Below are 23,629 nucleotides of genomic sequence, written 5' to 3'. Positions count from 1 at the left end.
CGTCTCCATCTAATGTTACTGGCTCACCTGGTTTTCTAATCAAGTGCCTCCTACACAGGCGTAAGAGTAGCCAGAACACATTTGTGACACTGAATGCACCTGTGCTTAGTGTTTTCAGGGGTCGATGAATTTAAGGAAAAGGAAAGCTTCTAGCCAAACACACAGCAACACATGCATGCCCACACAAATGTACACCATGGTGCATTGGGAAGTTTGGGTGCATTGTGTGATGCTCTGTGATGTTGGGGGTGGACATTTAACAGATGGCGCCCGCTATCTCCCAGGATAGTAATGTTCAATTATCTGTGTCCAATTTACACCTTTGTAATGGGTGAGAAAGACAGAGAGACAGGAAAGTGAGAGAGAGTTGGTTTAAATTAAATCTAGGATAGACAGTGGACATGGTAGGTGGTGTAACAATGACAGGAATATACGGTTATTTTTGTAATAATAAGCTGTGTTATGTGCATTCTCCTGCAGAGGCTGCATCACAGTTTAGCACAGCTGTGTCCTCCCCCCTTCCCCCTCCCCCTCTGTCCTTACACAGCTCCCATGGGCTTGTGCCTGTGGATAGCTTTAATAGGAGCATGTTGAGGTCAACTTTAATTTGCTTGGAGGGAAAAAAAGCAAACAAGTCACCGTTTCATTCATTTATTCAGTGCAATTGTAACACTCCAAAGGAATTAGTTCCTGTTCAATATGTTCAAAATGACCCAGATGAGTTCAAATTTGTCTTTGGTAATTGGACATGGTTATCCTTTTGTTCTTCTGTAAATATAAGCTGAGGCATGAAATGGAATTTATTCATGTTTTCCAGCCTACGAAAGGTAACACGGTGAGACGAGGTGTGTCAGTGTCTTGATATTTTTTTAATTTTTAATTTGAATTGAGCTTTATTTTGCCCACATGTAACATTTGCTTGTGTCACAAGTGGCCTTGATACATTCATCATATCTTTGTGAAGAACTGTTTCAGAATATGTATGCATTCAAGTGTATTACATTCTGTAAAATCAGTAAAAACCTTTTTCTTTCTAAAATTGTACCAAATCGCTTTAATAAACAAAAAAGTATTTTCCCATCAGATTAACTTCAGTCGAGAAATTTACATGTTTAGCGACTGGAGCATTCGTGTCTGGGTAGTTGAAAAACAAATGCAACATTTAACCAAGCAGGTCACTTACAAACAAAATGCCGTTACAAGAACAACCTTGGATGACTCTTGCCAGGCCAGCCCAGCAGGAGGCAAGCACACCCACACGATCACATAAAACAGGACCAAACAGATGGAGCGGGAGGAGGAAAGGAAAAGAAAACCTTAAAAAGCACTGAATAACATCACTCATGTAAATAAATGCACTGCAACTAGTAAATATGCAGAAAGCATAAACAATGATAAAAGATTTATTTATATATAGACACATTTGCCACTTTCAGTTTGAATGGATCAAGTATTACCTCGTACTGAACTTGCCCATAGTCAGGTATTGTTTACATTGATACTCCACCTACTCCAGAGGGCTGGCTCTCAGCTGCTCTACATCATTCAAACCACTAGTGAACACGATTTCTGCAAGTGACAGCTTTCCCTGCAGTATAACACTTTTTTTTAAATAACGTGACATGACAATATGATGATGCACTGATCTATGTACTTGCAGCACATATCCCAATGCCAGTTTGATGGATGGTTAAAAAATAATATCTGTTGAGAGTTATTTCCGAGAAGGGGAAGTAAGGACTTTAAACCACATGGCAGAAAAATATATATTACTTGTCAGATGGTTTGAAGTTATTATTGAGGATTTGTACATGTACTGGATAAGCAAGAGACGTCAGAGGAGAGGATCCTTTCAGGAGGCCTCGCTGACCTGGTTAGCTGGAGCTGGTTTACTCCCATGGGAAACCTGTGTGTTGCGATGCTGCTCACCTCATTTCACCACAGCAGCTTCGTTATAAACTCGACTGCACTTCCCTCGTCTCTCTTGTGTGTATTGGTATATTTTGTGTATTTATGTGGATCACCCACACACACTTGCTTAGGTCCAGAAACACTGTATGAATAATGCAAGCTTTTGAAGTAGAATGAACGATATAACGCATACACAGGCCAGAGACAAACATGCAAGGTTAGCCTTTTTATGCTCTTCTCCCCATGTTGTCTTTTTTTTTCTTTTCTTCCCCTCTTCTACGTACTCTCATCTTCTCCACTGGCCTGCCCATGGATGGAACAGCGCATGGTGTATTTCTGATTGTTTAAAAAAACCAACACTCACTAAAAATGCCATTGAAGAAGAAAGCTGCGGGTGTAGGGATGAAAAGGACCAGAATCAAGACAATGGAGAGAAAGCTATAGTCATGGACTTAAAAGAAAGATAAATCCCCATGTGTCTTTTAGCCCTTTCTTCTTCCTTTTTTCTTTTATAGCTCTGGTCTCCAGTGAGCTGCTGCCCACTGAGACAGGCTGCGCCCTGATGCCCTAGAGATTGCCTATTGCCATCATTACAAAAGACCACTTGCAGCAGTCCACACACACATATTAATGTGCAAGAGACCACACAGTATTTTTCTTCAAAAACAAACTTAGAAAAAACTTAACACATACATGCAACATTCATAAGGGCTGCAAAGCCCCACAGGTCTCGAGCTTTCAGCCCTTCCTGTCGGAAGTCTATTCTCTTCTTGACCTGCCTGAAATCCTCAGAAACCCAAAGCCCTAAATAGAATGGGATATAAAGGTGATGGTTTGGAAATGCGAGGTAACAGCCTGGCGATGACTGAGGCAGTAACAATCACAGGGAGCTTGCGCTGTTTGATGCCAAATGGTCCCTCGAGGGTGAAGCTCAGCGGTCAGATCCCTATAGAGACACAGTGAACACTTTGCCAATTTACCATCATTCCAGCCTTTGTAATGCAACACAGCACAAACATGCCTTTGTTCACTGACCTTTGAATAATTCAGCTTGAGCAAAATGCTATGACACATTTTTGATCAAAGTCTCACTATCAATGGGAGGAGGCATTTTCCAGGCGCCGTGTTCCTCTCCGCCAGTGATAAAAGCTCCCCTTCTCAACACGATCTCAGACTAACAGTAGGGATAAAGTCACATAATAGAAAAATCCTTCATAAATATATGACAATTCATATGTTGGTATTAAAAAAAGAGAACCTAATGCTGAAAAAAGAATTACTGCCACATATATCCTTGCCCTGTAGGGATTTGACCTCTGCACAGGGTGAATGTATTATCTGTAGGTTTTCCTTGGAAATCTCCTGTCCCTTCACCCTGTGACGAATGGCTGGAGATTACAAGTTGGTGACCAGGTATACACATCCACTTCAAAGCTTTGTCTAGAGGAAGCCATTTGTTACCCCCAAGGCATCTATCACAATATTACTTCACCTTCTAAACTATTCATTTGAAGAAGCCGTGGAAACAAAAAGCATCTGCTGAGTTATAGGCTGTACCCGGACTGTCCATCATCTAACAGCAGTACCTGTTTGACATTGTGCGGTGTGTGTGTGTGTGTGTGTGTGTGTGTGTGTGTGTGTGTGTGTGTGTGTGTGTGTGTGTGTGTGTGTGTGTGTACGTGAACGGCTGCGCAAGTCCAAGCATTTGTATGTGTCCATCATCCTATGGCAATTCCTTGTCTGACTTTTCTTGTTGGGGAGATTCATGATTTCGATATCCTCCGGGTGTTTTGTGGAAATTGAAATGTGCTTCTGGAGCCCAGGGGGAATTTCTTTAATGCTTTAAATGGCAAAATTGTATGGGCCTTGTGTGTGTGCGTATACCGATACACATGCATGTGCCCAGTTTGTTTTTGCAGTCACAGGTCATTTTTCATCAGAGGACCATAGTCAAACCCACAATTATTTTATCCTCTCTCCGCTTGCCTGATCGTTATTCATCTTCGCCTTTCTCTTTTTAAAACCATCCACTGCACTAGGATGGATAAAAACGATGCATACCATATTACTCACAGTAACATCATAAGAATAGATTGAAGATTTCAGGACCAGAGCAAATCGAGTCCTGTTCATGACCATAATAGGCAATAGTCTTTCGATTGCTAACCCTATGTCCTGCTGTGTAACCACATGCACACAATTTTGATTACAGCTCTTAGCAGTTAATGCAGGCAAAATACATGGTAGATAATTAAAATAAATTGTTTTTAGAGTTCCAAAAAAGTTTGCTTGACTCCAGACTTAAGTAATACATCCCTGGCCCTATCCATTTAAAGCCAAGTTTACCATTTGTCTAGCAAATGCAGTTAATTAACATGATATATGAGTCTGTTCGAACTGTGGGGATAAGGATGAGTAAAGGATTATGTGCAGTAAAAACTGCATAGTGCCACATGTTCCTGATGAGGTCCGCTGCATGCGCAGGAGGGCGTGACCCTGTGTCTGCTGTGTGAGTGTGCATGCCCAAGAATATGTGTAGTTGTATTGAGCAGTGTACACATGGAGTGTGTTTTTGTGTAGCTGTGCTTTGACCTTTCCTATAGAACAGCCGTGAAGTCAAGTGACAGAGGAGAGGTAAACCAAAATGTCCTGACATTAACACCAGCAGGCTACTGTCACTCAGCCCCCTTCCTAATGCAATAACTGTGAATTGTATTATTGTAGTACATGTACTTTTTTTTACAACATAAGAAAGTTATGGAAATTACTAGTTTTTTCTCAACTTATGAAACAGAGCCAAGACTAATGTAATAATTCAATTGTTTCTAAAGGGTTTTCTTTGCTAAAACTTGCTGTAAAGTAGTATTGGTTTACAAATGAGTAAGAACATTAACACAATAAATACTCCTTGTTGGTGAACATATGCTAGTTTGCACATAGCCATAGCAACAATGATTTACTACTATGTCAACTGTAACTCACTTTTAAGTTGGTTCAACTTATTTATGCTCTTTGGTGGGAATGAGTGATAATTGCCTTTTCCATTGTATTCCTACAATGTATGCTAGACAGATCCTTATTAATCACTGACTGTGCATTATCATCACTTCTGCATCAGAAACATTGATATAAGAGAATCATTATCACTCAGATGCCTAAGGAAGAGAATTAATACTGCAGTCTTGTCTCCAATGCAATTCCTGTACTTACATGAAAAACACCAAGTTGATTTACTTTTTAATAAGCAATCTTTATTCAAAGTAACATAACATTAAGATTATCATTGCACTGCATAAATTGAGATTTGAAAGGAAACCGAACAAAGCAAAGACAAAAATAAGACGCATAAAGGAGAAAAGTAATAGGTGCTGAATGTGTAACTGCCCCCTCGCCTAGCAACCTTACTCTTATATAACATGACGTATGGCGTTGACTGTCACAGGCAGTCACAAATGCCAGAGGGCACAGAGCAGATGTAGTAGAAAAGCTTTTGGCTATTTAACATCTGGCTTCTTGGTTTTTCTGTCCATCAGTCTTTCTCTAGTTTAGTTTATCGATTTATCAATTTCAAATTCATCTTTTTATTAATGCATGTTCACCAACTTAAGCCGGAAAACCACAGTGAACGCATAAGTTTAGTATCTGACACCAACATTGTGATGCTCCATTCAACTTGCAGCCAAATTTCCCTCAAATCTGTTCCCATGTTGATACAAGTTATGCCATGGACCAGTAAATTACCAAAGGCAAAGGCAGGAAAAGCACACTTGCAATAAGGTTGTTGTGCTTCTCTGTACCTGATCTACAGCAACATAAAGAACAAGGCTCAAAGTGTTGGTAGTGCATCAGGTGTGGCGTCTCCATGTGTTTATTGTGTTTTTACCTGGAGCCCTTTGATTATGAGCAATAAACTGAATCCCTTGAGTCATTATATTTGCGTATTGCCTCAGGACCATGCCTACAATGTCACCACAACAAAGCAAAGGTGTTACAAAAAAAAACTGCACAGTCTTGAGTTTCATTCAATATTCTCCAACATCCCAAGACCTTCATCCCACATTCTCATGATTCCATTATATATCCTCCATAGTTGACCCCCATCAAAGTAAAGCAACCACTCATAGTCCCTATCAACACAAATCAAGCTGGGGCCATTGTCTTATGCTGACACGTTGTTAACAGTATTTGAACAAAATGGCTAATTTTATAATGATTGATATAGATGCTATACTGTTCAACAGAAATACCAAACTAAAAAAGAAGCTGTGGGGTCCAGATTGCCGAGTGTCAATCACACATGGACTGGTGATGGTGATTCACCGGATTTGGTTATTTTTAGCATGGAAAAAAAAAAATTGTAAGTTGTTAACTCTGAAACTCTAAACACTGCCGTAGACCATCTTTAATATTGATGAAACAAATGTTGTGAACGTGTGTATGCGTTATCAACACGTGTGCCTCTGTCCATGTGCATGTGTGTGTGTTTTATGGGTATTCAGCTTATGAGCATATGATTGTACCATGGACAGGGTGTGTATGTGTAATCGTGTTAAGGAGTGGAAATCAAATATGCTAGATTAAATGACAAAACAAACAGATGTGTGCCTCCCCGTAATGAGAGAAAACAAGGATGAGGTAGACAGATCTAATAAGGCGGGCAGTATGGTGGCAATAAGCTGAGTTAAGTAAGCTTGATTCCATCTATTAGCACTGTTTACCATCTCCTTTATTACCTTGAGATGAATTGCGGCCCTTAGCAAAAGCTGTGCTAAATTAAATAAGATTTAAATACATTTGTTTGTATTCATTCTGAGCTATATTTATGCTGACGATTCTCTTGAAATCAAAACAGTCACTATTGTGTGAATGTGTCATAATGTATATTTTCCTCAATGTTGTTACACTCTTGTGTACGAGTGGGTTGATGACTCCATGTACAGCCGTGTCATGAGGTGACAAAGAGGGTGTTGAGGTTTTACAGCAATCTGCTCGCCGTTGGAATATTGGTTGTATTCCAAGGGTCTGGAGTACATCAAACATATTGCAAAACAGCTGCTTCTGTACGAAAGATAAGCTAAACTCTCCATCATGCCATGTGACAGCTCAGAGAGCCATGCTGCACACATTGATCTCCATAGGCTTTCCACTGCATGTCAGACTCTGAATATATCTGCCACGATGAAAAAAGGTAGCCCGAGGGGGGAAGGAAATACAGAAGGGGGAGAGAAAGATACAGGAAAGGAAAGGGTTGAGGGGGGGGGGACAAACTCCTGAATGAGCAGAAGTTGAAGGGAGAAGAACAGAGAAGGAAAAGAAGAGGAAAACAGGAAGGATGTTGGGATTGAACGCGTGTTTTCCCTGGTGACTTATACCCTTAGGGAATACTATGATCACTGATGTGTGTGTGTGTGTGTGTGTGTGTGTGTGTGTGTGTGTGTGTGTGTGTGTGTGTGTGTGTGTGTGTGTGTGTGTGTGTGTGTGTGTGTGTGTGTGTTTGTGTGTGTCTGGGTCTGTGTCACAGTAGGTGGTGTCTGTATGAACTATCGCACAGTTTATTTATGACGGCACCCCACTGACGGTGACAGAGACAGAAAACAACCTGCCTACAACGCAGAGTTTTTCTTTTCCACCAACGTACAATCAGTCACTTTTCACTGTCCCTAGATAAGTGTGTGTGTGTGTGTGTGTGTGTGTGTTTAGATACTGTTCACACACTATACTTAGACCAATAGCTCCAAGTAAGGTTATTACATAGACAACATGGTTTGTATGCACCTTTATGTTCCTATCACAATTATTCCTCAAAATGAAATAAAAAAACACTCAAAACTCTGAATGTTTATCTCAAATGTAGGATATTAATCACCAGGTATTTGTGATTATAAAATGTATGGAAGAAGTGTCTGTAGGTGGGAAAGTTTCTGTAAATCTTAGGGTTTAAAAGACCTGGAGCTATGTAACATTATTATTTATGTACTTAAGATACTATGAAATAAAGTTAATGCCACATTAATTGTTTTTGAACACTAGGTGGCAGAAAAAAATCCAATTTAACAGCAACTAAGACTTGATACAATGTTGAAAAACAAATGCTTGATTGCACAGCCAACAGAGCAACTTTCTCCACCTGATTGTACAGTAAATCCAATATTGCTGCTGTTGTACTCCTGATGTGGTCCCAGTTTGGTCCACCAACCACAGTTATTGGAACAGCCAATGAACCAATAGATTACAAAAAAAAGTGATTCTTTGTAGGGTGAGTGCAAGGCGCTTCACTTTTACATTATAGAAAGTAGTTTTTTTATCAAAAATGTTGCTTGATAGAATCTCATATATTGTTGAATTGATTTGAATGTTGATCTTAAGAAAAAAATAAACATTACTAGCTATCATATAAAAATGGTAGACATAATACTGAACACTTTCTTCCCCTTGGACTTGCTTTAAGATTTTTTTCAAATAACCCTTTCCTGGACATGAGACAATCGTAAAGGAGGAATCAAAAGAGGAATGTATTGGGTTGAACTAACGCATAGCAAAATTTGATCCCATTCAGGTGCCAGCTTCTTAGGTATCTTTAGTGTATTCTGTTCAATCAGGAGAATGGAGAGCATGTGAGAGGTGGCCATTGTGTAATCAATTTGGAATACTCTGCTCATGGCATGATAAAATGGGGGAACGAGAGAGTGGAATGAAAAGTGTTTTGTTCAATTTCAGCTTGCCAGGACTTACCAAACTGTTGTGTTGGTTGCCTGGTAACTGTAATACTCGGATAGCATAAGACTCCCACCTCTTTTCTTCGCTGCTTGTGTCCTTGGTTTCTTTTTCCCATATATATATATAATAGTTTATATGTTAATGTTTTGTTTTTTCTTTTTTCCATCCTTCGTCTCCAGGTCTTTTTTTTTCATGGGTATTGACTTGGAGAGATCACAGAGCCACACTTGTGACAGGGTTCTCATACCTTGACAGCAGGGATGAAAGGCAGGAATAGAGTGAGGTCAGACTTTGCTGAGGGAATATTTCACAAAGCCATCAGTCTCACGTAGAAGGCAGTGTTGGTAGAGATGTGACATCCGCTGTCCCCTTTCTCTGTCGGACCCTCTCCCTCTTGACCGCTGACACAGCAGCAAGGTGGGAAATTGTCACCGGTTGCCTGTGTGTGTGTCAGTGTGTGTGCATGTATTTTGTAACAGAGGCTTTTCAATTGGTTTTCCGTTTTTGTTATGCTCCAATTTGCCCCATGAGGTGATGTAGAGAGAAACTTTTTAGTACTATTTTTTTAAACACAGCTGGTCTATTAAGTATTCAACCTGGTTCATGTTGGTCATGCACAAAATTGGTTTGAATCCTTTCATATCTCACAATTATTTCAATCTGTTGAATGACCGATTAAGGTTGACTTTTGTTTATTGTGCTCTCTCGCTTTCCTTTTTAGAGTTTTTTGTTCTTCGGTCAATTCTTTTCTTTGCCCCTTGCTGATTCTGCACCATTATCAAGTGGAGAATAACATTCTAAGATAAATAAAGAAGCTTATTTTTAACTAGCTAACATATTACTCATTGGGAAACTTTGGCTTTAGGCTTCTCACGTCTGTGTGGCGTAAATTGTTTTGGCTGATTGACAGTCATTAAGAATAACTATAGAGAAATAGCCAATCTTGTTGCTGATGCAATCTTGTTGCTCATTTGCTCATGTAGGTCATATAGAGGCAACAGCATTACATTTGGACTGTTTCATAACCTGTTAAAAACTGCTTGTACTAGCTTTGTGTTAAGTGTAAATTCACTCTCTCTTTCACTTCCTCACTCTATCTTTCTTCCACCTTGGGGATCTGTGAAATAGTACTAACAAAACCTAATCATCTCCATCAGCCACTGAAAATTGGCTCTCAGGATTTGATGGCTCGCAGATATAAACAAAACAATATGTATGTGAGAGTCAAAAGACTGTCCAGCAGCTGGCTTGTATTTTCTAGGAGTTCTTCTGGATTGCTTTTCGCTCATTCTCTGACAATAATTTCACCCTATGTACAGTATGTTTGATAGACAAAATAAAAAATTGTATATATGCTATGTACAGGGAGAGTGATTTATTAATCCATAATCGAAAAGAAATCACAATATTTTTTTATAACCTGCATACTCGGCACCTGCGGTTATATTCTCTATGTTCTTCCCCTCATTCTTTTTCAGGCACCATCTCCTAGAGCTGTACAGGTTTATCAGGCTCACTGGAGGCATTCCAATAGATCCATCAATTTGGCAAAGCAGTGTGTGTGAAGCATAAGAGTCATTCCCTCGGGATACACACGCAAATACACAGACACATGCGCGCTAATAGACAATATATGTTGTTTATTTGTCTCTCTTCTGTGTTTTTACCGACAGGAAGTCTCTGAGGTGGCGTTCTTGTTGTTGGTTATGTTGTTTGTGTTGTGTTTTCCTTTGTTTTTGTACATGGCTATATGACGGCCTATATGGTTTTCACCAAGTTATTCGTTGAACCCTCCCATATCATTATATTCTCTTCTAGACAACAGTCCTGTCCATGCTTCCCCTCTCTGATTACAGGGCTGTCAATCACAACCTAATATGATGGTGCTCCAGGGTGTGCATGAGCACACACATACACACACACACAAACACACACAGACAGACAAATCATTACTCTCTATTTGTCCACATAAAAGTGGAGCCATGCAGGCATCAGCTGAGAACAAGATAATCAACTGTAAACTGTTCATAAAGTCTGTAATTTCCACTAGAAATCAAACGAAGCACATCATTCACTAATCAACAACATGATATCTACAGTATGCCCATACACTTATGGGCCTTGCAAGCTCATTAGAAAGCAACAAGCTTCCTTGCATGATCCAGATGATGTGATGCGACTAATTAAAAGGTGCCACACTGTAATATCTCAATTTGCTGATGAGCTAAATCGGGACATTCTCTTTCAGGGTTGAGTGATCGGAGGCTTTCAGAACTCATGATTGACATTAGAGATAAAAACAATGCTAGTTCTGCATTTACGCGACAGATACAGGCATACAGTTCTTCCCACAGTTATCTAATCAGTTTCCTTGTCTTCTGTCTTTTTCTTCTTCCTCTCTGTTTTCTGGCGTCTGCCTCTTTTGCTGTCCGTCCATCCCCTTTTGTCCACTTGGGTACTCCAGTGATGGCTTCCAAAGGCAAAGCTCGAGGTGAGTTGTGGCTGCATTTTACTGCTTTGCCTCATACTCAGCCTTGCAAAAGCAACATCAGTAAAATTAAACAGAATTTACTTTTTTTCTTTTGGAAAAAAAATAAATGACTGAAATTTTCATTTTTCTTGCTTTTATTCCCTTGTTTTTGTGCTGTTTGCTTATTTCTAGAACAGCCATATTTTTTTATGTGAGGCAGTTTTTAGAGGCCTAGGGAGATTTTCTTTCCTTCAAAGTAATTTTAGTTAATTTTCAGCTTCCAAAGATGCTGTTTATGTCTCAATACCTTTTTGTATGAGTTTATTAAACACCTTAATCTACACTATACATTGTTTGCTTGTCACTTCCAAGCAGTGGAAATCATGACATTGTTTTCGCTTTGGGTCAGAATGTCTTAAGAAATGATAGCACCATCTTGTAAGCGTAGATTTTCTTTCATATTTGCCAGTAAATTATTTAAGCACATAAACTCTGAAGAGCCCTGTAAGGTCATTAGATTAATTATCAGGTATTTATTTGTGTAATAATGCCCTTTACCATTGCCAGGCACTGGAGAGGTGGCAGTAAATAACCATGATCCAAATCTTCTCCATCATTCCCTGTGTCTGCAAGATGGCAATGAGAGCAGATTATAGATCAGAGAGAGTCAGGGGCAGAGTGTTTATGTGAGAGGAGATAATCTGATTTCATTCAGCCGTGTGCTTCAGTAAATATGCCTCTGAAAAACTAAGAATTTATTCAACCATGACTATGATCTCGTTCTGTTTTGTTACCATCTCTGACTAATGATTATAGAAGCATAAGTGTTGAACTCAGTCACATTCCTGAGCAGATATTTGAGAGAATTAAATGAAAGGATAAATATCCGCTCAGAAAGGAATTGCAACCGTGGCTAAATGTACACATGCACTTGTGTTATCAAAAGATTGGTGGAATGCAGCATTTTTACTGAGCCATTTTGAATCTGAGCCAAACGTGAAAATAAAGGTCAACCAATATGAAAATATATGTGTCCAAAAGTAAATGTGTTTGCGTGCAACTAATCCGAATAATAGCCAATTGATGTTAAAACACCCAATTAAACACTTTGATATCAATTTTATCAGTTTGATCTCAAGTGGCCCATCTATTGTAAAAAAAATCAAATCCAGTCGACAGATTTTTTTGTGTAAATGTTCTTTCAAATTACTTTCTGTTTTCAGAAAAATCTGTAACATACTGTTTATGCACATGCACTTGCAGCAGAGTTAAAAGTGTTCCCTTGGGAAGACACACTACACTACACTCTTTAGTTGTTTGTTGTTCATGAGCACTTTTTTTTTTTTTTTTTTTTTAAATAAGTAGAGTTTACTAGGGAGATTCTAACTCATAGTGGGTAGCTGGCCTTCTGTTTAATAACTGCAGGGGTCGTCTCTGATAAAAAACTGGTGCTTCTGTACAAATAAGCAGTAAATCCATCATACTGCATTTCAAGAGCTTGAAGCAAGTTTTGTCATTTTCAAAATATTACCCATTGTGGAGCGATAGATTTTGTATATTGCCCACGTCAAAACCTGTTCCTCTCCTTAAAATGCTGTCTCCCTTTTTCCTCCTCCTCTTCCTCCTTGTCATCATCCTCAGTAGTAATAATGGCAGTAACAGCATCAACATCACATGTTTCCAGTAACCCTTTACTATACAGGATTTCCTTGTTTTCCTGCTGCGTCTCAATGCGATATTCATTTAAAGAATCCCTCCAGGCTAGCGTCCAGCTACATGTGAGGAGTTTGACTGAAGGATCTCTGACTCATTCAGTGTTGACCCGCCTCTCTTTAAAGGCCTTCCCTACCTGGCATTCTTTTCTATCTTACTGTGACAGTACAGGAAATCAATTGCTCTCTTAATAAGGGAACAGAGAATGTGTAGATCAGAGTCGAGCACATGTCTACCTCCTGCCTCTCTCGACGTTATAATGAGGCTATTGGTAGGAAAACATAACAAGCTAGATAAGAATTATGCTGATAGGTGGGCAGATAAAGGCTCAGTTCACCTCAAAGCCCCAGTTCATCAGCATGTGTCCCTGAGAGAGAGAGATCTGTATGTGACTGAAGGACTCTGAGTGACTGGTGTTAAGGGTGCCTTTTGCATATATATCTATATATATATAGTACAGACAAATAATTACTGTATACAGCACCAACAATTAATCTAACCTGTCACTTTAATATTTTTTTATTAGTTAAAGATCAAATCAGGTTTATTTTAAGATGTCAGTGATGCAAATGAGCATGAAAAAGGACCTCATTAAACACAACACACAGATAAATGGCACCTGCACAGGATGTGTGTGTGTGTGTGTATGCAAAGAACACACAGTTTCTCGGTACCTGCTTCTTGAACCTGAAGCTATGCACTTTATTAATAGCCCTTGTAAGTTAGAGCCAATGTAATGTTGTTCAAATTGTGTGTCATAGGTAGAGCTCCTGTTAGAAACTGAAGGTTTTATAGTAAAAATAATACTTCAAATGAGTCTGACACTGTGAGTCCCCCCTCAGACAAAATTGAGACAATTTCTTGGATTTCTGGAAAGAGACATTGCTGTTGAGTTTCTCAAATGTATTGTTTTGCATATCAATTTAAAGTATAAATTAATTAGGTAGTTAGGTTTTTAGAAATATCACACAATTATTTGGGGGATGTAAACAGGAAGTACAATGTTCTTGAGTCCCCTCTGTTTTGCTTGCAAATGTGTACTAACCAAATTGTGCCAAATTAGTTTTAAGCAATGTGATGATTCTCAGGCAAGTTCTAGAGGATTTTTGGACCTATATTTGGGGACTTTGAAGATATTTAGATAGTCATAAAAAATTCCTCAAATGATATACTTGGATGTACTCATGTTGGGTGAGACCAGTCTGAGCTTCGCTTTGAGACGAGATCTTCAGTGTCAACCCTGCCCTGACTGAAAGTTGTGCTAAAAGAGCATTACAGCTTGACACACAAGCTAAATGATAAGAGCTGTTTTTAAAACTAGCACTTTCTGTTCACTGAATCTTGCAGATCTCCCCTGGGGCGAGAAGCATTTCCCAAGATCACTCTTAGATGAACAGTATCTGTCAACACATCACCAGGCATTAGAAAATCACACTGTGGCATGTTGATTTGGGGAATTGGGGAGTTTTTGGTGGCAGCAATGATTAGTCTGATTTCCCTCATGAATGCCACTAGTCTGTGATCATTCTGCCCTCACCCCGTATGAAATCATCAACACAGAATAAAAAGAAGTTAAGCGCATTTTCCCTTCACAACAGTTTGATGAAAAATCGAAAATGTCCTTAGCCGGAATAAATCTGCTTTCCCTGACCCAGCCTGGTAAAGTTCTCACGCTATCACTATGTATTTTATTATGTTTTTTCTCATGTCATTTCACGCCTCAGAAATATTATACAAGTGGAGCAAGTGGGGGGAGAGGACGGGCGGATGGGTGGGGTCAAACAAACAGATATTACTTACCCCAGGAGACCAATGTCGACAGTTGACTTATTTACATGGATTTCTTAATTTACAGATATATCTTTATTTGCAGCAACCATACTTGTTTTAACACAAACCACGGTCTTTCTAAACCTAAACTAGTAGTTTTGCTACAAAAAGATAATTGCTTTTGCCTGACCTTGTGCTTTTATGAAATTGTTTGACAAAAAGATCTAAGACAGCAAGTGTATGACTGCTAATATTGCTTTGCCGTATTTAGAGGGAATAGAGTTGAATATCTGAGCCTAGATGTACTGTACTTGTATGTGTCCTTGTAAAGCTAAAAAATAGACCAGATGAGACTGGGACTTGCTTTTATATGAACAAGATGAACTGAAAATAGAATTTAGAACATATTGCACTGCTCACTTTCAACCAGCAGACACAAGTAAGACACAACCCACACACACTATCTACACATACATGCAATTACAATTATATTTATGTAAAAAGAGCCAAATACAAGCACACAGAGAAATGCATTTATAGCTGCTTGAATCTGTATGCATAAATAATGGCAGCATCATTAAATACATGTCTGTTAAACATCACAGAGATTGTGAGAAACATGTCATCTTTGGCTTGAATGAGGCATTCAAGATAGCATTCATTTTGCACTTGCCTTAGTTGTTTACTGTTACCTCCTTCCTTGTTTTCACTTATCTGTCAAAATATGTACTTTTGTCCTTACCCTTACTAGGCTTAGCTCTCAGCTTCTTCTGCTCCCTTTTGCCAGCTGGAAGAAAGCAGTGTATGAAGTATTTATGAAGGCCAGGTTTACCTCTGTAATAAAACCATGAGAAGTCTGACCTTGGCTCAGAAAGGATAGTGAGATCCATGGCCATTCCGGACAGAGCAAGCTTGAACTCAGGCAGCTTGCATGCAGAGAATGGGCAGAGGTTTATAACTCTGCCCTTTAAATTGATGTGGCTGAATCAAGGGCAGGAATAGGCCACTGGGCAAATTATATTGGTGCCTGGAAGCATGTCTGGTCAGCAATTTGAAATTAGTGTGTGGGCTTTTGTAAACTATGAAGTATTTGGTCCGTTTTTGACACTTGCACTACTGTCTACTCAAAATAAATAAAAAAGATTTGTCTTTTTATCTATTTTGGGGGGGTTATTGCTGCACAGAACTTGCACCAAACTGTGACTCCTAAACCAGGTATAAACCGAAGCGTAACTTCTCTGTACCGTTACACCCTAATAATTAGGATTTACAATTTTTCCTCAGCAACGAAAAGAGAAAAACTGCTCTGTGCTCTGACATGTTTGTTTCCTGTAGTACTTTGTACAAACAAGACTTGCTATCATCAGATTTTTTTCCTGGATGTTTTGTCATCACCATATCACCGTCTGTTAACACCTTTCACACCCTCGATGTGACTGGAAACACCCTCCCCCAATCTCAAAAACAAGCCAAAAAGATGTCACTCTCCTCTCTGACAGCTTGTGATTCCTACCAAACTGTGTTCTCCCGGTCACCCCATGCCACGCTTGAACAACACCTACTATCTCCGAGGAGAAGTTGGTGATATTTTGTTGATCCAACTTCAGTTGTTGAGTTGGACATCAACTTTTGTGATGGCAGCCCCAACAGCTGCCCAGTCTAATTACTGTATGTAAATAGCAACGGCACTGCCATAGCCAGCCTCTCTGGTGCGGGATAATTAATTTCATATCTGCAGATCAGAAATGACTGTCCTGAGGCAGTTGTACCCCAGTGTTGAATACAAAGGTAGCTCCACCCTCTGCAGGGGTTGCATTCAATTTGCTCACAGCAGGAGTCTTATCATTGTCAAAAGAGCGCACACAAACACACACAAACACACACACAAACACACACACACACAAACAGAATTCAACAAATTCAGAGAAATAGAAGGTTTCATCACTTCAGGTATAAGAACCAGAAAGGAGAAAATGTATTTCGTTATCAGTTAGTTGCAGCATGAGATTTACATTAATTGATATTCAGAAAGTATTTTCATAAACCTGAGTTTTGTCATGGAAAATGCATACATCCTTAGATATATGAAGAATAAATTGAAAGTATTTTCACTTAGAAATGAAGTCAATGTAAATGTAACTGTATTCTCATTCCAAACAAAACCACTGTTAATGCTTTTAATTCGTTTTTTTGTCATTCGGTAGAAAATTTTCTGCGCCGTAGACTAACATCTATAACGACTGGTTTGCACAACATGTGTCTTCACCTTCTCTGTTTTCCAGAGATTCAGAAAATAAATGACTTTCAGTGCTGAAACCCTACACCTTTCTTAATTAAGAAGACACATATATAGTTTTGTCACACTGTTTTCTTTGATTGTTACATGGACATGCAGTTTAATTTCAATTTGGATACTGGAGGCTTATTTTTCAGGTGTAATAGTGTTATGAAATGTTGATAAATCACATTTGAGATGCAACATGGATTTGGGATGAATGTTGATAGAAGGCGTGAAAAAGGTCAAAGCGAAGGAGAAAGAAACAAGACTGTCTGTTAGCATGACATGTTCCTGAGAAAAAGGAAGGAGCTTGTGTGAAAATTGTCACAGTGAGAGGGAGAGTCCCAGAGCGAGAGCGGGGAGTGATGATGCACTTGTCTGATATGTCAGCTTCTCTTCCAGGAAGTTACCAATAACATTTTGTGTTCCATATCATCGGCTAAAATTGGTTCTCGCCCAGAAAAAACTAAAAACCTGCCGGAAAATTCTGGTTAATTTGCGTTTTCAACATTTTGATGTTGCTGTAAACCAGTGAGGAGTTTGATGGATACGTTTTGTTGCTCAAGGACATTTTGACAGGATACATTTTGTTGGTGATGAATTCAGACCAGCTCTTTAGCTGATCAAACTCTCGACCTTGTATGGTCTCTCCAATCACTGGGCCACCCTGCTGCCTGACACTCTGAGAATCACTCAGTCTGAGAAGCTTCAGTATGCAGCTGTGTAGCCACCTGCATAACCTTATAGACTCTAGTTGCTCATGGCAAAGCTGTCATGTCCTTTGTAATCTTCTGCATCTCATTCATGATCTTCTGAGTGGCATTTTGAACAGTGAGCCACATGAGGTCATGTTATTATTGTGATAAAAATAACAACTTTTTTATTTTTACCTGCATGTTAAAAATTCATAAAAAAACATATAAATTATTAAAGATAATTAAAAAGTATTGCAAGTTGTTATTTAAAACCAACCTTGAGGTTAGCCAAACTTTATCAGAATAAAAAACTAAGGCTTATGATTATGACTCAAACTGTCTTTTGTAAATATCTGTCCCGGTTTGCATACTGTACCATATTTTTGGTTCATATTTTACCTTCTCTTTACCGTAGTGCAAGCAAACAGTTCTTATGTTATAATGACGTTTTATTACCGACACTACGAGTACGCTAATTCTCAGGATTACCTACTTTTGACTTGTTAACAAACTGATTGTCCTACCACTTTGTTTCTTGCTTCATTATAGCAGCATCACAGTGTTTCCAGATTTCTTTGGTGTTTATATATCCAATAGAAATGATGGCACTGTGAAAACAAGACTGATCCTTTGAAATCAAATATACCGGGATGAAATCCAGATTCTGCATTTATGGGTTTTTTATGTTTGACGGGCTTAAAAGGTGAATCGGCTAATCAAAACTGTGGACTGCCTCGATCCATTTTGTAATCCTGTATTCCCAGCCTATACATCATAGCTCTACAGCTCAGTTGAGCTCCAGTCCTGGTAAAAAGGTCAGTGGCTCCAGGCCGTCCGTCTGTCTCCCTGCATCTCTTTCTTTTTCTCTGCTTCTTGAATGCCTAAATAAGAAAGGTTAGTAGACTCAGCTGCTCTTGCTTGAAAGGTCACGTCGGAGCACAGACAGGAAGCATCCGGTATACTCTTATCAGTATTATTTGTCCTGTAGTTTGCTTTGACAACAGGTACGGTCTGTCCGAATGTGCCTGCGTGTCATGGGAATATCTCTACTGGCCGCACAGGCATCTACTTTTGGCATAGAAATAATAGTTTGGTCTTTTGAGAAATATTGGAGACAGTGTGTGGTGGGAGGCACAAGTCCATATGATTGTGGGGAAGCTTTGCCGCCAGCCTTGATTATTAGCCTGTGCATACAGTGGGTACTGGAGGGTACTGAGTGGTCCCATTAAATCTTAAAGATTTGTTATTAAAGATTCAGCTCATCTAGGGAAACAGCTGTGTTAAGGGTAAAGTGTGAGAATATAGAGGAAATAAGGATTTGCTACTTGTTTAGAGGCATCTGCAGCCCACGTTTACAAAAGTCAACGATAAATATATCAAGGCTTGCCTTGCTCTATAGTATAAGACAATAAAGGTGACACGCATATATTACCCGACTAAAGCTAAATAAAGCAAAGCTAATTTCATTATGTCATTACTTCATAATGTCATGCACTTGAGGATGTTGTTGACCTAGCTTAGCCTTGGCATGTCAGTCAAAGTGGAGGGCAATTAAACTGACCCCACTCTCCAAGAGAGATATAGCCAAATTGAGCACAGGAAAGAAGGAAGGATCAAGATACATTTGAAAGACTGGGGAGCACCAGGACACAGAGAGAATACGGAAAATGAGAGACAAAGAAAGTGGAAATGCCACCCTTCAGGGATCAACCAGGCTCACAGAGAGAGAGAGAGAGGAATTGAGAGAAGGGAATTGAGTGGAATGGATGTGAACTGGAAAAGAGAGAGCAAGAAACTGAAAGTAGGAGAAAGTGTGGAGGTGAAGTGAGGGAAGGACCTAAATTTAGACATGGAAATCAGGAGAGAACAGCTGCCTCTTTCCCTCAGGAGATACATTTAAATCAGGTCTGGGTGGCCAGGGGGGAGAATGGAAGAACCTACTCCATTGGCCAATTAGGCACACAGAACACACTGCACTACTCTAACATAACCATCATTGTGGCCCCTTTGGCCCTTTCAGTCCCACTGGACGTGTTTCACCAGACACCAATGCAGGGCTTAGGCAGAGGGTTCCCCGGACTATTGTAACTTTGTATAGGCACTGGTACAAGTGGCTTAAATATATGCTATAATATGTACTTTTTGTCACGATAAGTATACATGCATTGTGTCGTGTGTGACACCTGTAATGGAGAGCATCAAGTGTTGTGAAAAAATCTCATTCTGTCGGAAATGTAAGAAATATTGGTTCAAATGTATGCACAGTAAGTACTGTATGTAATATATATTTTTTCCTTTTTCCATAGTCTATATTTTGAATCACCCATTTTCCCCAAGGGGCACGTTAAAAGCACTTTGCCGTAACATTAAATCAGGGATCAGTACAGGGTTGACAAAACAATGGGCCTTCATTGTCTCCATCTTCAATTACATCTGCAGTGGACACATCCACTGCAGTAATGGAGTAGAATTTTCAACTACGTCATATTGTGCAGAAGCTCACACAAAAATCATCATCACCATCATTCGGTGTGGCAGTTAACCATTAATTTCCCTTTGCGGCCAGCATAAAAGAAATAAATTGTTTCACACTGGGCTGTATGTTGCCCAACTGCGTGAGTGAGAAAAATGAGAAAGAAATAAGTGATTTAAAGAGAGAGAAAGTAATAAAGCGAGCGAGGGCTGGCGCACGAAAACGGTAAATCGTTGGCAGAGCATGCGTCATGCAAAACTTTCATGAATAAAACATATTCCTAGCCTCCCATAGCTCAGATCCATTTCCCCCCCGTTTCCCTGCTCTTCCCTCTCTATCTCTCACACGCATGATTAACCTCGGGAGGCCTTAATCAACACTGGAAATGACCCATGCTCCTTGACTTACCTCCCTCTACCTCTCCTCCCCTCCTTCACCTCACCCTCTCTCCTCTCAACACGTCCTTCACCACGGGGTCTGTCAGAGACGGGGTTTGCCTCACCTGCTAACCCTGCTGACAAGCGCTGTGTGGCGGTTTGTTTATCGTACCTGTGCAGTCATTAACTAAAGTGAGGGAAACACAAAATTGCCAACTCAATGCGATCTAACACATTAATAGCATTTGAATGGGAAGGTATCAAACAGAATCACACAGGAATGGAATTAAAAAAGCTCCTCAATTCTAACTATTTCTTACTTCTTTATTCCCTTATAAATGTTTTTTTCAGCTTCATGATCCTCTCCCGGGGGGGGGATTGGTGGTTTAAGATGGGAGAGTTAGCTGGGGATGAATAATCTTTCTTACCTAAGCCTTTAGTCACACAGTCTTTAAAACCTGTCCTCTGGGAATAGGGACAGGGACAGATATATGGTTATTATTATGTACTTGCTCACATCCTCCCTTACACACACACACACACACACACACACACACACACACACACACACACACACACACACACACACACACACACACACACACACACACACACACACACACACACTCTCACAACAGTGAGCTGTCCAGAGTTCTCAAAACTGGCAGCTACTGACAAACCAATTGTAATAGTGACCTGTCCATGGTGCTGGAAACTATCTCTACTCGGACTACTCACATGCAATAATACAACTCTGTTTCTCTCATTGGATGCAGACATTGCACACACCAGCATCCACTGATGTACACAAGTCTACTAAAAATGTTTTTTAATTGGTCTTCCCTGTGTAGTTGAGGTTTCATGGTTGTTACCGCAAGCTAAATGCCCCCTTTGTGTTCTATGTTAGGGTCCAATTTAGCACACAGGAGTGACTGGCCATCCTCGCCGAACATTTGCTTTTTAATTAGTTTGTTAAGCCTTTTTTTCGAAGACATAAACCAGATTTCCTCTCTTTGTCCTGTAGTTTGTGGAGTTGGCTTGCTCTTCCAGAGACAGACAAGTCTTTTATTTCATTTATGTACATCGTTATGAACCAACTCGATTAAAATCACATCACTTTCTTGCTCTAATTTTATATGATCATCTGAAATTTATTAAGGGAGTTTAATTAACAAAGCAACCTTACAAATCAAGCAATCAAACATGCACCATCTGTTTCACTCAGTCTATCCTTGTATCTTTCTGTCTCCCCCTTTGCTGATGCATCCTCATCTCTTTTTTTACTCTTTTTTCTCTTATGTGTTATGTTACAGGCATCAGCGGTCAGTACCCACTGGTTCAGAATATGACGGTGACAGAGGGTGGGACGGCGAACATGACCTGCCGTGTGGAGTATAACGACAACACCTCCCTCCAGTGGTCGAACCCAGCACAGCAGACCCTCTTTTTTGGTGACAAGAAAGGTGAGTTTTTGAATATTGACAGACAGCAGCTGCTGCACAACAGATGCAGTCTTTCAGAGTATTCCCTGTGTTAGGTTTATGGTGGTTGAGAAATGCACAAAACACACAAAACTGTGGGGGTTTTTTTAGGCTGGAGTGCAACTTGAACAACCCCTCGTGTTTTTGTGTGTTTGTCAGTTGAATAAGCTGCTGTTTTTGTTGTGTCAAACCATCTGTCCCACATTTCATGTGTCTGTGTTTTCCTGTTGATGCTCTGTTTTCACCGAAAGTGCATTCACAGTGCAAAGAAAAAAACACACACCTTTCCTTTTGGGATGGCTTGTATGTGGCTATTATTTTTTTCCACTTAATCCGTCAAGCTTACAGACACCCCTCTGTTAAGGAGAACAAATATGGCCAGCTCTCTTTTTGACTGGTTTTGCAGAGATAAAAAGTCGTGAGCATCACCTGCCATGAATAAGTTGGGGCTTGAATGTTTAAGTTTGTTTGTTTGTGTGCAGTCAATTTTAGTCAGTCAGAAGTGTTTATTGTGTATATTTGAAGAGTCAAAATGGATAAACACTATTATAATTTGGTTGGAATCTGAATCAAAAGGTGCACACTCAATACTTGCATGTAATTGTTTATATCAAATTAGAACATCAGAAACAGCCTGCACACTCTCAAAGTCAACCAATCACCCAGCTGTGCAAGTGCCCTTCACTGCAAAACTGTAGTACTTAGCTCGTACTGCCTCTAGCACACACAATGCAGTATGAATACAAATTCAGCGAAAAGAATGTTACTTAGATATAATAATGCCAGATTCCGGGTTTATCCCCGTGCAGTCGGGAAGTTTTTTTTTGCTGCCTTGTGCCCTGACCAGGCCCCTCACACGTCCGCCGTTGCCATGAGTGATTTCTGCTCACAATTTAAACCAGCATTTCTTCAGCTAGAGTAGGTGGGGCCCACAGCTTAGAGGGCTACACCTATACTCACCTAGAATCTGGAGTTTACGTTACATATCTAACATTCTATTTTGAGAGGTGTCGCTATTGGATTAGTGCGAACCTGATGTGCTCAATGCCCCACTGTGTCACCAAGGTCCACAAGAAAACAACACGCTCCATTTCACAAACTGTCGATCCCACACGTAAAAAGGGCAGGGAAGGCACTGACTGTGACACGGTTAACACAGCCTGCGTGTCCAGACAGATATATCACACTCTCTTCACACAGCACTGCCGTTGCAGAAGAGTGGGGATGTCAATTGACCTTCACTAAGCCCCTCCCCCCTTGGTTACTGTTGCTAGGCCTGTCAAGCTCTTGCAACTGGCATATCAATATGGCATTATCAACAATATCATTGAGAGATATTTGATAAGAGATAAGAGCAGATTATTGAAATTAATAGTTTTGACATATCAGAGAGTTGTAGACAGAGAGCACCTCAAGTGTCAGGCACACCATGTCTTGTCAACGCACGTGAAGGACACACATATACGGGAACAACAATGTTCTGGCTAGTAAGTTAACATTTAGTTTTGACTCACTTTAGCTTTCATTATCTTAATATAAGAATAATGTATTCTCATTTTCCATTTGTTTAAAGTTCACCAGGATATTGCTTGCACATCAAGGGTTTGATCCATACACTGGATATCATAAATGAATTATAATTCATATCCAGCCATCTTTGTTAGCTAACGTCTAAAGCCAGCTGGCGCTGTTAGTGTCTTACTTTGGCGTAAACAAAGTTTTTGTTGGTCGTCCAATGGTTTGA

At 39.8% G+C, this 23,629-nt stretch overlaps 1 protein-coding gene across 2 annotated transcripts in view; it reads left to right on the top strand.

Annotated features, from left to right (window-relative positions):
• cadm2a (cell adhesion molecule 2a) overlaps positions 1 to 23,629 on the top strand; it is a 195,174-nt gene that overhangs the window by 118,296 nt on the left and 53,249 nt on the right. For both annotated transcript variants that reach the window (XM_054625826.1, XM_054625825.1), the window contains exon 2: positions 21,718 to 21,867. In XM_054625826.1, coding sequence (XP_054481801.1) covers positions 21,718 to 21,867 — 150 coding nt within the window. The remainder of the gene's footprint in view (positions 1 to 21,717; positions 21,868 to 23,629) is intronic.

This window comes from Anoplopoma fimbria, chromosome 24, assembly GCF_027596085.1.
Source record: "Anoplopoma fimbria isolate UVic2021 breed Golden Eagle Sablefish chromosome 24, Afim_UVic_2022, whole genome shotgun sequence".
Classification (NCBI taxonomy): Eukaryota; Metazoa; Chordata; class Actinopteri; order Perciformes; family Anoplopomatidae; genus Anoplopoma; species Anoplopoma fimbria.
Note: the sequence above shows the minus strand (reverse complement) of the source record. Positions and strands in the feature narration are given on the sequence as shown.